General features: G+C 39.0%; 1 protein-coding gene across 1 annotated transcript; it reads right to left on the reverse strand.

The window, feature by feature from the left end:
* Window positions 1-399: 399 nt before the first annotated feature.
* On the reverse strand, window positions 400-15,534 carry LOC128894643 (ATP-binding cassette sub-family G member 4). The gene is made up of 13 exons (XM_054156510.1): window positions 15,239-15,534; window positions 7,084-7,384; window positions 5,983-6,166; window positions 5,576-5,699; window positions 5,057-5,202; window positions 4,751-4,874; window positions 4,045-4,159; window positions 3,835-3,963; window positions 2,876-2,997; window positions 2,466-2,634; window positions 2,036-2,292; window positions 808-941; window positions 400-664 (listed from the first exon to the last, which is right to left on the reverse strand). Exons 2-13 carry the CDS (start codon window positions 7,295-7,297, stop codon window positions 445-447), a joined length of 1,938 nt encoding a protein of 645 aa, XP_054012485.1. The 5' UTR covers window positions 7,298-7,384; window positions 15,239-15,534; the 3' UTR covers window positions 400-444.
* Window positions 15,535-15,642: the final 108 nt, after the last annotated feature.

A 15,642-nucleotide genomic window follows, 5' to 3' on the forward strand; every position in this document is an offset into this window, starting at 1 on the left:
CGCTATTTCTACATTATTTGATTTTTAAAGAAGAACCCTGCGTACTTCTATAGCCAACAGTATATAGATTACAAAAGTTTTTGGTTATTTGTTCCAGATTTTATACTCAACGAAAAAACCGTCCTTCTGTGAAGGCGTTTAAAAAAAAAGTCATTCTGGCGCCTCGGTTTGTCGCGAAAGGTCATTTGGTACTAAAATGATAAAACAACAATTTTTGTTTGTACTTCAATGCGTGTTAAATAAACCCCGTTAAAAGAAATCATGTTCCTTTTGCGATACTCTCAAAATTAATTATCAAAGTTAGGGCTGTTTTTCAACCTCTAGAGTGGCGTTACCCGTTAAACGACTGCCGAAACGGTCATTTATCGATATCGCGAGGATCGTTTACGTTTTACGTTTCGCGAGGAATGCATTGACACTGATTCGTGAATCTTCCTAATAAATTTATCGCATAGACGCGATCTTCCATTTAAGAAATAGGTAAGCCGCGACTCGTGTCAATATGAGTATCGCAACCAGCGCTATAACGTCGTTCCAAAACTGTTCGGCGTCCATCGCGATGTCGGAAAGAAATTTCGCTGGGTATCTGTAATGGCAGTATAAATTGTTCTTCTCTTTACACGGTAAGACTGGCCGATCCATCCCGTATATGGAACCAATAAATCTACGAATTTAAACACATCATTATTTACACTGACTGTAGTAATCTCGCAGTATTTTGCATGTCTAAATACTTGTTGCTTTTAAATTCAACATTCTAGTGGTATCATCAATGAAATTCAAACATGATTAATCTGTTATAATTACCCTTCCAAGCCATATCGTAGAAAACTGACGTACGTCCCCCATCTCAAATAACTCGGTATGTCGCGCAACGATACACCGAATCCAGCAAACATCATCAATGGTACCGACAACGTTGGTCCGATGAATGTCCCGTTCTAAAATTGATCAAAGAAACTTGATCTTCATCTTCCGCGTCAAATTCAATCGTATATATACTTTGTATACATTCGCTCATCTTTCGTAATAATATCAAGTGGCTGGTCTGAAGTTATTTTCATAAAAAATAAAATCCCGGATTAATTCCTAATAAACTAATACAGGGTGCGGCAGAAATAACTCTCACATTTTCAAAAACGATTGAATAAAAATGGTACGAGATACCACCAGAGACTTTTTATTTCTTAAATCTAGATATAAAAAGGTTCTTTTTACATTATGTTTGAAAAATTATGTCGTCCAAATGGTGGCCTTTACGGGCGATACGCATTTGGAGTCGTTCTTCAAAGTTTTCCATCGCTCTCGCTAGCATTTCGGGGGAAATTCTTTCAATTTCCTCTTGGATGGCCTTCTTTAGTTCAAGGACCAAGGACGCTGTTTGAAAACCTCGGCGTTGAGGTATCCCCACAGAAAAAAGTCACACGGACTTAAATCCGCCAAGCTACGGTGGGCACGGAACTCTTTCGCGTAAAGAGATCACTCGACCTGGAAACGCCATCCGCAAAATTTCACGCTGACGACGCCCTGTATGGACCGTAGCTCGGCGGATTTAAGTCCATGTGACTTTTTTCTGTGAGGATACCTCAACGCCGAGGTTTTCAAACATCGTCCTTGGTCCTTGAATGAACTAAAGAAGGCCATTCAAGAGGAAATTGAAAGAATTTCCCCCGAAATGCTAGCGCATGGAAAACTTTCAAGAACGACTCCAAATGTGTATCGCCCGTAAAGGCCATCATTTGGACGACATAATTTTTCAAACATAAAGTAAAAAAGAACTTTTTTATATCTAGATTTAAGAAATAAAAAGTCTCTGGTGTTATCTCGTACCATTGTTTTGTTCAATCGTCTTTTAAAATGCGGGAGTTATTTCTTCCGCACCTGTACGTTCAAATTTTGAATCTACGCATGCAAAAGAGTTCGAATTCCTTTATTTGAAACTACCAGATCGTGCCCTTGATATTCGTTCATTTACCAGTACCATTAACATTCCAATTAAACGCAGTGATTCAGCGCGAGGCGCGAGTATACGTACGATTACGTTAAATACTGCTCCGATCATAAGGCCGGTACCTTGACTTATGAAAGCTACCAGCAGGCTAATAAAGAAAAACATCAAAAACCGGTAAATCTCTAACGGCTGGGACGTAATCAGGTATACTATTATGGTGAAAGCTAGACAGCAGAATATCGAAATCGGCAAGTCGACCACGGTCAAGGCCGTGTAAAATGCCTTCAAGCTGTACCACCTGTTGAAATGCTCTTTCAGCAGGATGTTCATTTGCATCGGAACTGGAAAAAAAAATCGTAACTAATATAAAACTGATATAAATGCTAGAAGAACGAAACGTTATAGGAATGAAAACATTAGTTAGCCAGCCCAAGAACGAAAGGATAGAAGTCGAGCATAAAGATCGAAGAACAGACGCGTTGGTAAATTGTTTTCTTTTTTTCTTTATACTTACAAGTAACTACTGTAAGCATCATCGTGGTCATCATGTGATGTATAAGAATAGAAAATAGTAGATTATAGTTTTCTAAAACTCTGGCGCCATCCATGCCAGTTTCGAGGAAAACCGAGCCAAGCATGAAACCGACAGACACATTCACTATAATTCGCAAATGCGTTAATGTCTGCAACAACGAAAACTTGGTAAATGCTCGGCAAATGGAAGTTTCAATTAATATATAATTATCTCGTTCTGTGCTGTTTATGTTACCAGTCGTTACGAGGTGAAGGAAATTGCGCAAGATAAAGTTGTGTAAGAATAAATGACACATGCAAAATGTCAGAATAGCAGAAAGCTCTAGCTAATTGCACCGTGTAACCTAACTGTTAAACTATCGTTCGAGGTAACGCAGCTGCACGACCTACCGTATCTCTTTTACACATCAGAAAACCCCTCGCCACCAAGATTCGAATTTGATGCATCAACGAGGTGGCTTGGAGGCTACTGTTACCGTTCGCATCGACGTTCTTTCTGAGGGGATGCAATGCTGTAAAATTAAAAATGGAAATGTCATTATCATTAATGCTGCATGGAGTTACAGTACTTCGCGTTCAGCGTAAGGTAATAACGAGGCATACAGTGCGTGTAGAATGTATTCGTACACCGATCAATTTCCCAAAAAACTTTTCTGTGAAATTGTTGTTTCGTAACTTCTTTTCTTAACTTCTTTTCTTATAATCAATGATATTTTACATATTCTCGGAAATCTTTAAGATAGATATAGTCCAACCAACATTTACTAGTTAATGTAATTTGTAAAATTAACAAAAAAAAAAATGCGAAAAGTGGGTAAAAGTATAGAAGCAATAAGTATTTGTACGATTCTTACGACGAACCATTTACAGTAGAGTTTATAACGTAAACATATTTGTTTATTGCTTCGTACGAATTAGAAAACATCAAATTTCCAGCAAAGTACTTTTAAAAAAGACTCGAATAGAGGAATTGAAGAAGATTCCACTTCTTATTAACTTCTAACTAATAATTTAGTTAATTTAACGCTTAGAAGAGTTGCAATAATTATAAAATTAAAAGGTAATCCCTCGAAGGAAGTATTATATACATATAAATTAATGTTAAACAGTTGTGCGAATACTTATTACTTCAACATTTCTATCGATTAATTGTTTCTTTCTTGTTAATTTCGCGACTTACATAAATAGCTACTTTTTTTTTTGTACTCTATCTATTCCAGAGATTTCCGAGAATATGTAGAATGTCATTGTTTATAAAAAAATAAGTTAATAAATTACAATTTCACATAGTTTTTTTTTTTTTTTAAATTGATCGGTGTACGAGTACTTTCTACACCCATTGTACGTACCTCTCAAAGCTTTCCCGTCCAACAAATCATTCCGATTTTCGAACCACTCCAAGCTCCTGCCTTTCTCCGAGCCAGATATCAACAACGATACTTTATCTTCTCCGTACTCGCCGCACGCCAACTCGATAACTGCGAAAGAAAACGCGGACGTAAATAAAATAAGTGCGCAGAACGGGACGGTGCAGCGCACTCGAAGATAATTACACGTACCATAATCGGCTGGATTGTGATACATGGGACACGGCAATTTTATGTCCTCCAAGTAAGGGATCAATTGGCTGGTTGTGCCGTGGTACAAGCACTCCCCTTTCGCCAATACGTATACCTATCGCACGAACAAATGACAAAAGATAGAAAAAAAAAAAAGTACAATTTCACATATTGTCATAAATATTGTCATTCAAAGGATGTAAATGCGAAACGTTATACAGGGTGCGGTGGACGTAAAACTCCCACATTTTAAAAAACGATTGAAAAAAAGTGGTAAAGGCCACCACCATTTGGACGACATAATTTCTCAAACATAAAGTAAAAGAAACATTTTTATATCTAGATTTAAGAAATAAATAGTGTGACATTTTTCTGTGGGGATACCTCAACGCCGAGGTTTTCAAACATCGTCCTTGGTCCTCGAATTAAAGGAGGCCATCCAAATGGAAATTGAAAGAATTTCCCCCGAAATGCTAGCGAGAGCGATGGAAACCTTTCAAGAACGACTCCAAATCTGTATCGCTCGTAAAGGCCACCATTTGGACGACATAATTTCTCAAACATAAAGTAAAAGAAACATTTTTATATCTAGATTTAAGAATTAACAAGTCTCTGGTGTTATCTCGTACCACTTTTTTTTCAATCGTTTTTTAAAATGTAGGAGTTACTTCTGCCGCACCCTGTATCAAGTAGACGTTGCTATTACCAGATCGAAAAGCTGGAAGAGAGACGCGCTTGGCTGATGAATCGTGCAAACGATCGTCCTTCCTTGTCGCGCAAGTAGCTTCAGCAGATTTACCACTTGCATGCAAGACGAACTGTCCAGACCTCTGAAAGAACCACGTACACGGTTACGTGAATACAAATTGCAAAACGTTAACATTAAGAAACGCGTTATATTACAAAGTAGACGTTGTATATCCTTATAATCATTATTTTTTTGATTACTCGTCTCGTCTCAGATTAAATTGACCGTAGAATACGCAATAGACACTTCTTCTCAGACACTTACGTCGTTGGCTCGTCGAGGAACATAACGGTCGGATTATTGACCAACTCCAAAGCAATGGACAGCCTCTTTTTCTGACCTCCGCTTAATCTTCCCGCTCTCGTATTCATGTGCTCGTACAAACCCAACGTCGTCAAGATCTCCTCGATCTGGAACATTCGGTATCTCCGTTCGAATTTCGAAATTTCGCAAACTCGAATATAGTAGCTATGGTTTCCGTCTGAATCGCGGGCATTTATTTCGATTCGATAGACGGTACAAAAATGAAAAAAGAACAAATTATAATTGCGCGATAAACGCCAAAACATCCGAAATATTGTCGTAGATAATAAATATTTCGTTTGGTCTGTTTGGATGCTCGGTGAGCTCGGTGCTCCGCTCGGCATTGTATTAAGCACCGTTGCTTTAACGACGTTTATCTTATCGAGCTTCCGAAACGTATGTTTAACATGACGCGATTAGTACCCGACGTAATTCGAAATACATGTGGACAATTGACCCCGGCAACGATACATTACTCACTATCGTTTCCTTCTCGTATTGCGGAATCTTCGTTGGGAGTTTGAGGTCAGCGGCCACTCTCATGCTCTCGATGACCGTCAACAAAGGCTCGAGGCGATCATCCTGAGTGATGTACGCGCTGCACCTGTGGCGATCGTACATCAAAACGTATGAACCGCGTACACGTGACCGACAAATCCTCGAATAGACTCTTAATTACACAACATTCATTTTTTATCTTAAATCTAACGGAATGTATACATTCACTAACGGTGTGGAAGTACGCTAATGAACGCGAACAGGTGAGATCGTAGTATTTATACGTATTTATCGACTTCGATAAAACTGTGCATCCGCTAGTAATAGTTTACATTCACTGACCATCTGCTTCCACTGTAATACATATTGCGTATACATATGGAGCTCACTTTCGAAAAGAATTCATCTGTCGAAGTCGTCCATTGATGTAGACGTTACCATTCACGCCGGTTATCCTGTATCCCGACAGAACGTCCAACAAGGTCGACTTTCCTGCGCCTGATGGCCCCATCAACGCGATCAACTGCTTCGCTGGAAGTCTTCCACCGATTCCGTGCAGGATCTCTTTCCGACCTGCAAACGCAATCCGTTATTTCAAATACAAAGGAGAAAACGACCGTTACGCACTTGAAGTTTATGTACGCGCAGGAACTCGTGTCCTGTCTAAGAGGCGCGAAAATTGTCCGTCTGAAAGGCACGTGGTTATTTCTATCGCTTCTCTTCATCGCAACATCTCGTTCCGACCTGCATACGCAATCCGTTATTTCAAATACAAAAGAGAAAACGACTGTTACGCGCAGGAACTTGTGTCCTGTCTAAGAGGCGCGAAAATGTTCTGTTTGAAAAACACGTGGTTATCCCCGTCGTTTCTTGAAAACCGCACATTCCAGAGGGAGATAAGAGTATAAGAGCGTTTATAGCTTTAATGCGATCACCGCGATAAAAATTGCCCGACAATTTTCTGATACGTCTACCTCTCGTCGATAAGCGGTCGGATAAGTACACGTACAGCATCGTAAGACGAAAGACCTATCTTAGAAAGTACCGCGAGTCGTATTAGGTCAGACGTTCCAGTCAGGCTTCGACCGAGCAAAAATTTCTCTGGCCACGTTCGACAGACCTGCAGCGCCGTATTCCTCTTAACCCAGAAGAGATCTTTCTTCCTACGACGCGCGGAGACTCGTATAAGCCCTCTTCGCTGCGTCGCAAGCGGTTTTCAAAAGAAAAGAAGTCTTGCGCGCCAACTAATTTTCCATTTCTTATCGCGTTATTCATGGTACGATGTTTATAACCGACTGAATTAAATTTTGGACTTAATTAGATGAAGAAGAAGAGAACGAAGATCTCGGAAGAACAGGTCGATAATGATTTATCTTTGATTCCTTGTGCGAAACTTTCATTCAGAAAAGAAATTTATCTATTTATCTTCCACGTCTCTGTATCGCCAAACTTCTCGTTTCCTGTGAACTCTAACGTCTCCAACGACTGACCTTTTCTGCAGCCAAGAGACACCGTGTACGTGATGTTTTCGAACATGATGTCGATGGTGTCCACCGTGTCGGTTTTCATGAAACGGACCGTCTCGCTGTTGATTTCTTTGCTCTCCAGCTTATGTTTAATCGGCTCCTTTTCCATCACGTGAATGGGCGAACCAGCTGGGTTCATTCCCTGACCATTGCTCGCCTCGTGCATCAATACTTCCATGGTGCGAGCTTATCCTGTACTAGGAGTGGGTATCAACGCTCGAACGCTCGCCGATTAGTTCACCATAGACGAGCCCGTAACGCACAACTGCAACAAGAGTGAACAAAAGCGGCATTGTTAAAGAAGGAACTCGTTTGTGAAAGCATCGGACGCGTGTTAGTCGAACCGCGTTGAAATACATCCTTCTATCGCGGCGGATGCGCGAAATATGCCGTAAGAACGTCTGGGATTCAGACTCGGGCCTCAAAGTTAACAACAAACCTACCACATATGCGACATATGAATTCCGATACTGTTGGAATATTTACTATAATTCAATCTTTTATTTTACTACAAAAACAAATGTACCGAGCATAAATTCACAACGTTATATCTGTCACTGCAGAATAACGAAAGAGAATTATAATTAATTATATAACTAATTACATACTGTTGGAATATTTACTAAACAGCAACTTGTCATTTTGCTACAAAATTAAATGTACTGAGAATACATGCGCAACGTTATATCTGTCACTGCAGAATAACGAAAGAGAACATTTTCGTTTAGGCTATGACCCACCCTCTCAAATGCCTCAGAGGACCCTTTACTGTAGTTTGCTAAAAACTAAACAGATGTGCTGAAACTACCCTGTATACAGCTAGAAATTCTTTCTACGGTTTTTCCTTTAATCGTTTTCTTTCGATATCAGTCAGTCTCGTGCAACTCCTCGTTGAGAAAAGATCACAGTTTCAAACGTTTCATACTTTCATCCATTATTCCATTCAATTCGTCGTCAAATATTTTCCCATTCAACATAGTCGAAATAATTCCAAAACTAATGCATCGTTGGTTGACTTCAATGCGTAATAAAATTCAAGGATCGCGTAACGGGCAAGAAAAATAACGAAAATTAGCGACATCGGTAATACCATGAATAATTACCGAGGATCGCCAACGCTCCGTTGGATTTACGCAGGTGATCCTGGAATAACCTACCGACGTCTATACGAAAGGCCGAAAAAAAAAAAACGAAATTTTAGGTCACGATCGAAACGACTTCGTGTGCCAAGGTGACTTTGATTCGTGCAAAAAAAAAAAAAAACCTGAACGACCGAGGAATAATGCGTGACATTATCGTGCCACGCATCGTGACGAGAAGACGTTAGCAGCAATTGGCATTGGGATGCATAATATCCACTCCGAATATCGGAAATTTAATAACAACGACGACAGTATCGAGAACATTTTATTTTCAAATTTCGGTCGTGCGAATACGAATAGATATTAATATATATACAAGACTTACTCTCGCGAAATCCACTAAAGGTAAAATCGATTTTTTTTCGACGTTCTGAATGGGAATCCTCGTTGAAACTGCATCGGACAGTCGCGATAAACTCTGCCAACCCACTCGACACGAGTATAGCGAAAACTTGTCGTCGATCTGCGATTAGATTAGATTAATGGATCCATGATCGAGAAATACAAAGGTTACTGGACTCGGACATTTTCGCCCGCGTTTCGTCGAATCACGTGCACAGGAATTACCTAGCGCGCGAAAAAAGAGGCGAACACGTGGAAGACATTATTACCATAACTGGATATAATTAGTAGCGACGACAGTGACTTTGTAGATTTCGAAAGGAGCGTAATTCGACAATTTTACGGTTTCCTTGTTACACTGACTCGACGAAAACTAACAGAAAACATAACGTTACGAAATCCTGTTACAAAACAAGTTTATCCAGAATCGTATTTGCCAACGGATATGTTAGTGGCGTGTACTAGTGGATGGATGCAAGGATTGAAATAACGTTCGAGGATTCTTTTTTTATTTCTTTATCGTACACTGTTCGGTCGATTGTAAATCACTCTTTACGCACGCAGTTCGAGTTGCGCTCGGAAAGCGGAAAACAATGCGCGGGCCAACGACGACATTGAAAAACGGTTGATCGTTGAACGCACTTCCTCAAAGAGAATAAAATGGCCTATCTCCGGAACGATAACCATAATCTTGTTTATGGAATTACACGACGATCATTGTTTCAGCTGGACGTCTAATAAACGTCGGATTCGACTCGACCGTATCATTTCCTCCAGTACGAAAAGAGATGTCAACAAAATTATGACCGATGCACGGTGGGCACCGGAGTGGTGGAAGCCCGAGAAAATATGCGCTTCCGCTCCATTTACTTTGCAATTACGAATGCGTACAATGTGTAACGAACAAACGATTCGCGACTAATATAGTCGCGTGCTTTGTTAATTTGAATATTCCAACACTTCGCCGATTGGATACCTATCGATCGATTTTTGTCAAGTAATATCCCGTTATCTATTATCGAGATAGCATTGTATGTTACTATCGCAAATACACGAATCGATCGAATAAATATTTCATGATACTAATGTCACGAAAACAACAAATAATTAATAAACCGAAACTTATTACTAGACTGCGGGTCTTTATGCGTTTGTAGGAAATTTGAATGCACAAGAACCTACGAAATGCAAACGATATGCAAGAATATAAAAGAGATTCAAAGTAAAGTTCACGTTACAACATTTGCATCGTAATAATAATTTGAACAAACGTAATTGCACATAATTAAAGTAGCACTCGTTTATTACAATTAGACTGCGACTTACAATTTGAATGCACAAGAAACTACAAATAAACAATATGCAAGAATATAAAAGAGATTCAAAGTAAAGGTCATATTACAACATTTGCATAGTAATAATAATTTGAACAAACGTAATTGCACATAATTAAAGTAGCACTCGTATGTTACAATTAGACTGCGACTTACAATTTGAATGCACAAGAAACTACGAAATGCAAACAATGTGCAAGAGTATAAAAAGGATTGAAAGTAAAGTTCATGTTACAATATTTACAGAATAAAATAAATTTTTATTTTGCTGCAATTTTTGTAGGCACGTTCGCGAACCTATTACTATCCGATCGTATTTTAAATAGTCTCTGCGCATCGTGGTTCCTTTAAAAATAATATATCGTTAAAATAGTACAACCTTCTACGCTCGACGAAATAAAATTGGCAGGAACGAGTGAAAAAACTCGTTGATCGCTTTCGATTGGTCCGTTTTCAAGTAAATAGTTGTGATTCACTGAAAGACCGGTCGAAGTACAGCGGCGAATCTTATCGCGCGCAGTGAATCAACAATGAAAGTCCAACAAAAATCATCAAAGTTCCGAGCTTGTATTGTTTTAAGAGGAACGTTAATAAATTCAAGTTCAACGTTTGCCATTTCCGATATAACCGTTGCAAATGGTAACGAACTCTCGACGATATTGAAAAAAAAAGTCGATTACGCTGTAATTAATTAGTACGCCTAATGCAATAAGTATAAAGCTCCAACGATTAAGTTTTTTACGTTTAAAGCGAGATTTACTGTACAAGTCAACTTATAATTTGTAAAACAAAGATTTAAGCGATGCATCCAATTAATTGGCACGATTGCAACGACGTTCGCCGTTCAAGCTGATGCGTAAGTTGAAGGTTCGAAATTTCTTATCGAACTTACTCATCGAGTTCCAACGTACCAGTTGTCGGTTACTGATATTTACAACATTAGTCACTGTGCAATACGTGTTTCTCGGGCCACTTCGATCGACTTTGGTCCCTCGAGTTCGACACGCGTTTCTTCCGATATAATTTGTTACATCTGACATAATCGTGTAAACAAACTGTAACTGTCTAACGTTGTAATTTTTATTCGACATTGTTCTAAAAATAATAGCTTTCGACTAATTTCGCAACGGGGAAAAAAGAAGAATAAATCCCTCTGTCTCTATAAATTAATATCCGCAATTCGCACGGTTAGATTCCTATATAAGAATAAACTGAATGAGAACATGTAGAATGTAGGCGTCACACCAATAATTATATTCGTTTAAAAAAAAAAAAGACCTCGTAAAAAAAGTAACGAACCATTTTATGACCATGAAACCGAATCTTTACCATTGGAGCAGAAGAATTGATTTCTGAATAATTAAAACAGTCCTGTTTCGTTCCTGTTAATTCTGTGCCTTTGTATCTAATCATTTCTAACTATAGTTCAAGTAAAAATATTTAATATTATGCCGACCAAGTCAGAGCCGAGAGAAATTATTATACAGCCGCTAACAGCCTCGATCACGAACCATTTATTCCTTGCGACACGATGAAGATTCAATGATACTCGCGAACAAAATTTGATGACGCTTCATTAGCAGGCAATTTACTTTTATCATATTTTTCAAGCTATTTGCTGATCAATCGAGTCGCTGATAATAGCGGATACTTAAACACTCCGATTCGAATACTTACAAGCGTGTGCAGAGATTATAAAAAAAGAAGTCGAGAAACTACAATTTCGCAGAAAAGTTTTTTGGGAAATTGATCGGTGTACGAATACATTCAACGCCCACTGCAGTCACAAAAACAATCTACGAGACCTTGTGACTTGTTTATGATTCAAATTTTTCGCGAGAGGACAGACCACAAACGGAAACAAGCTATTCGGATGATCAAGAAATATTTTTTTCTCTCGATTCGAATATTTTACCCGTTAGTCGTGAACGCAAATGAAATTGAACCTCGAGTAAACAAAACTACGTGACCACGTAGACTTTAGTTTGGTTTTTGGTTCAATGTCCCCTCTGTCCCTTTTATGTTATATCTACGCCACGTATCGTAAGTATTGCTGAAAGTATTATACATTAAACGTGTTTACGTAATACACGGATCAGAAATAGTTTCGAAGCCCACGTGTTAAAATATACGGTAGACTTTAAAAGGTTAATAACAGAGATACACTTTGTTATGTAAACTGCGTAGATATTACACATAGATCGCTCAACTACTTTCGCGAGACCGGCCTTTCGAGATTTTACGATACTCGAATCCTTGAATCGTTTATTTTATAGGCATTTCCTTCGTTAACGGCGCCTGTATGCCACGCAATAAAATACGTCTGCAGAAATGGGTACTACGAATCGAAGTATTAACATTAGTATGTCAGGATAAGCATCGGAACATGAAAATACCGATGAGCGTATTCCAACGAAATATACATCGGCATGTAGTTACATACGTCAACAGAGTATTTACTACTAAATGTTGACCTATTATCCGGTTTTTCCACTATCGCCACGTCATTTAATTCGAACAGTTGCGACGTTCGTAAATAATGACGATTAGAGGTAGAATCGATCGCGTAAATGTAAACAATCAGTTTTGCAGCAAAAGAATAGAATTACGATATAAACGTTACCAAAATCAGTATGTTAGCCAAGAACGATGTTTTCGATGCACCGAAAGTCCTTTGAACATCGAACTGGTTACATTACTATTTTAGCATCGACTCGGTCCACACGTCCGCAAAAACTTGTCGATACGGGACAGGTATTCAAATTTTTGTTGCAACATTATCGTCCGCGGATGAAAGTAACGAACTTTCGTTCGGCCTTGACTCCGATCGTTCCACTTAACAGGAACGAATTCTTCGATTCTAATAACAAGCGATCCTTCCCGCGGAGAGAAAGGACGAAAGTAACAAGGAACGATGGAAAAACAATCCAGTCCGACTGGTGTTCGAGATACTATGTAACTACATATGTGTTTGTGAAATATACAATTGAATCGTTTTCGGCAATCAATTAAAGAATTCTATTGATCTACTTTAGTTCCGTCGATAACGACAGTGTCAACCAGGAAACATCTAATTTCATTATCTCTTATATTCTTACGAACAGTGTCAGCCGCGATAAAGTTTCGTAATTACGAAAAACATATCAAACAGTGTACGCCTTCCAACCGATTTTTCAATATCCATTTAGGTCAACGATGTACAAAGTCCGGTGGACGGATCAATTTAGCCCTTCCAACCAGTTTATCCATTAAAAAATAAAGCTAAAAAACAATCTCAACGATATCGAGCGAGGTAAACGAACTGTGTGAAATCGCCCAGAAGGTTTTAACAACGCGTACACGATCGTTGGAATCCCGATTAATATTCTCACGCTTCGCCCTTTTCGATCGCAATAATATCCGAGATAGATATCGGAGGTACGTCTCGCGCAGAGTTTAAATTTAAACGCAAGTACTATTTCGTAAAGCCATGGATCCACTTAATTTTGAAAGGAAAGCAATCTAAAATAACAACTATAGCACAGAGTTGAGCGAAATCCTAAGCATCCACCTTTGAACATTTCCCAAAGGTAACGAAACTTCGAGTTAGTCGAAGCTTAGAAGCTTTCCTAACTCTCATGACTATAGTAATTTGCGTAAAGTCTGACGTTCATGATCGCCTAATAAACGAGCCGCAATACGAAACGGACACGAGTGTCCAAACATTGGCTGCCGTTACGATCCATCTCGTAAACGAATTCGACGAGTATCGGTAATACTCCGTTACGGTTGCTACGTGAAAGTGCACACTTGCGCGCATCTACACCTGCATCTACCTGCATCCACCTTACGCACAGGCGACATTCGCGTTACATCGTTACTGCGTTTGGTGGTGTCGTTTTTCTATGGCGCAATATACAGGAAGCCTGAAGAGGTTAAAAGCCATTCACTATATACCGGATGCATTAAATAGTCCCATTTACGTAAAATTTCGAACGATCTTGGTATTTCGCTGGTCGCCTCAAAAGGTATTAGGAAGCGAGACGGTATCACGCGTAACCAGAGAAATGTTACATAAGATACAAAATTCCGCGTAACGAATAAAAGATACACTTTCTTTTTAACAGACTTCGAAAAGTAGGAGGTTACTTAATTCGACATGTATATATTTTTTTTTTTCATTTTTTGTTTTTTATGTATGTTAATTGATTACGCCGAGATGGCTTGACCAATCGGAATGAAACCTGTCGCATCTTGTAGAGGATATCTTCGTGGTGGTCCCATGATCAAGAAATTTTGGGATTTTTCATTTTTTACCCGTTTTTTTTTTTTTTGCGAAAAACCGAAAAATTTGGTATTGTTTCTTATTCCGAAACGAATTGACCAATCCTTAAAAGCTTATTTTTTTATTATTTGCTCGATAAAGATGTCGATCCAATTACGATTCTATAAGGACGAATATAGAAGCTCGTACGAATTACCGTTCAATGAAATAAACGTTGACAATAAAACGCTCGCGATGTTCTCACTTGTTATCTATTATGGGAATCAAATTTTACCCCTCGAACATGTGACTGAAGTTCTTAGATACTTTGAAAAATATCCTAATACTTCGATAATACTACCGCATGCCTGATCGGGATTCTTTCGTTCGGCTCCGGCATTTACCCGATAGCTTTGCATACGACACCAACGCGGTTGTCACCGGTCGGCACAGTATTAATGAATTTTTGAAGTCAGTACATATTCGAAAATTAAAATTATAAAATCATTTTATACTTTCACAGTACGTTGTACATCTTAATTTAAAAAACTTGTAAACTGTTTAAGATCGCCGATATTATTAATTCTTCGCACAGTCGAATATTCGCGACGAATCGAAAGTATTTAACGAAATAACTTGGAAACCAGCGTGAGAGAAAACCGAATTTTTATCATTACGTAAGGCTATTCATTCTGCATCATTTTGCAGTGAAAGCGATGGCGAATTTTAGTTATACGCGTATCGAGCAGAGTTATGACGCTATGAAGCGGAGCGAAAGTTTCCGCGGATTCGAATCCTCGATCAACGTCTGAACTCGTAAAATGATCGAACATATATCGTTTAAATTAATTTAGAAAAAACAAACAAACAAACAAAATAAAATAAATTTCATACAGAACTACTGCGTGTATTTATTTGGACATCGTCGATTTGCAAATAAAATTTCTTCGATTAAAAGTTTCGCGTTGAGCAAAATCCTAATCCTCCTTTGAACATTTCCCAAAGGTAACGAAACTTCGAGTTAGTCGAGGCTTAGAAGTTTCGTGATGTGTTCTTACCGTGACAGCGAGGATGCTGAAGGGACGAAAGATCTTTCTGTATCGTTCACGTGTTCCAAAGTGAAATGTCGTTGATGCACCAGATATTGTCACTGTTCATCCGTCCGATTATTTTGTTCCGCATTCAGACTGCTTCTGTGTGTTGATAGGAACGCGACTTTGATTTTATAAAAGCGCGGGCAAAAGTGTCGCGAACATGACCACTGGTACGAACTTCGGGAGGAAGCTGTGGAGCGCGGTGAATGCGCGACAAGACTGCACTCGACACGCGTGTTCTCCCTTTTCTGCCTCCCTCTATCGTACCCGTCGATCGAGAACACCACAACTTCCCCCTCTTTTTCTATTTCACGCAACGCGGCTCACGTTCCGCTTTCCAAGAATTATTCGATGCTCGGATTCGTCGC

This window comes from Hylaeus anthracinus, unplaced genomic scaffold (genome assembly GCF_026225885.1).
Source record: "Hylaeus anthracinus isolate JK02 unplaced genomic scaffold, UHH_iyHylAnth1.0_haploid 4, whole genome shotgun sequence".
Taxonomy (NCBI): Eukaryota; Metazoa; Arthropoda; class Insecta; order Hymenoptera; family Colletidae; genus Hylaeus; species Hylaeus anthracinus.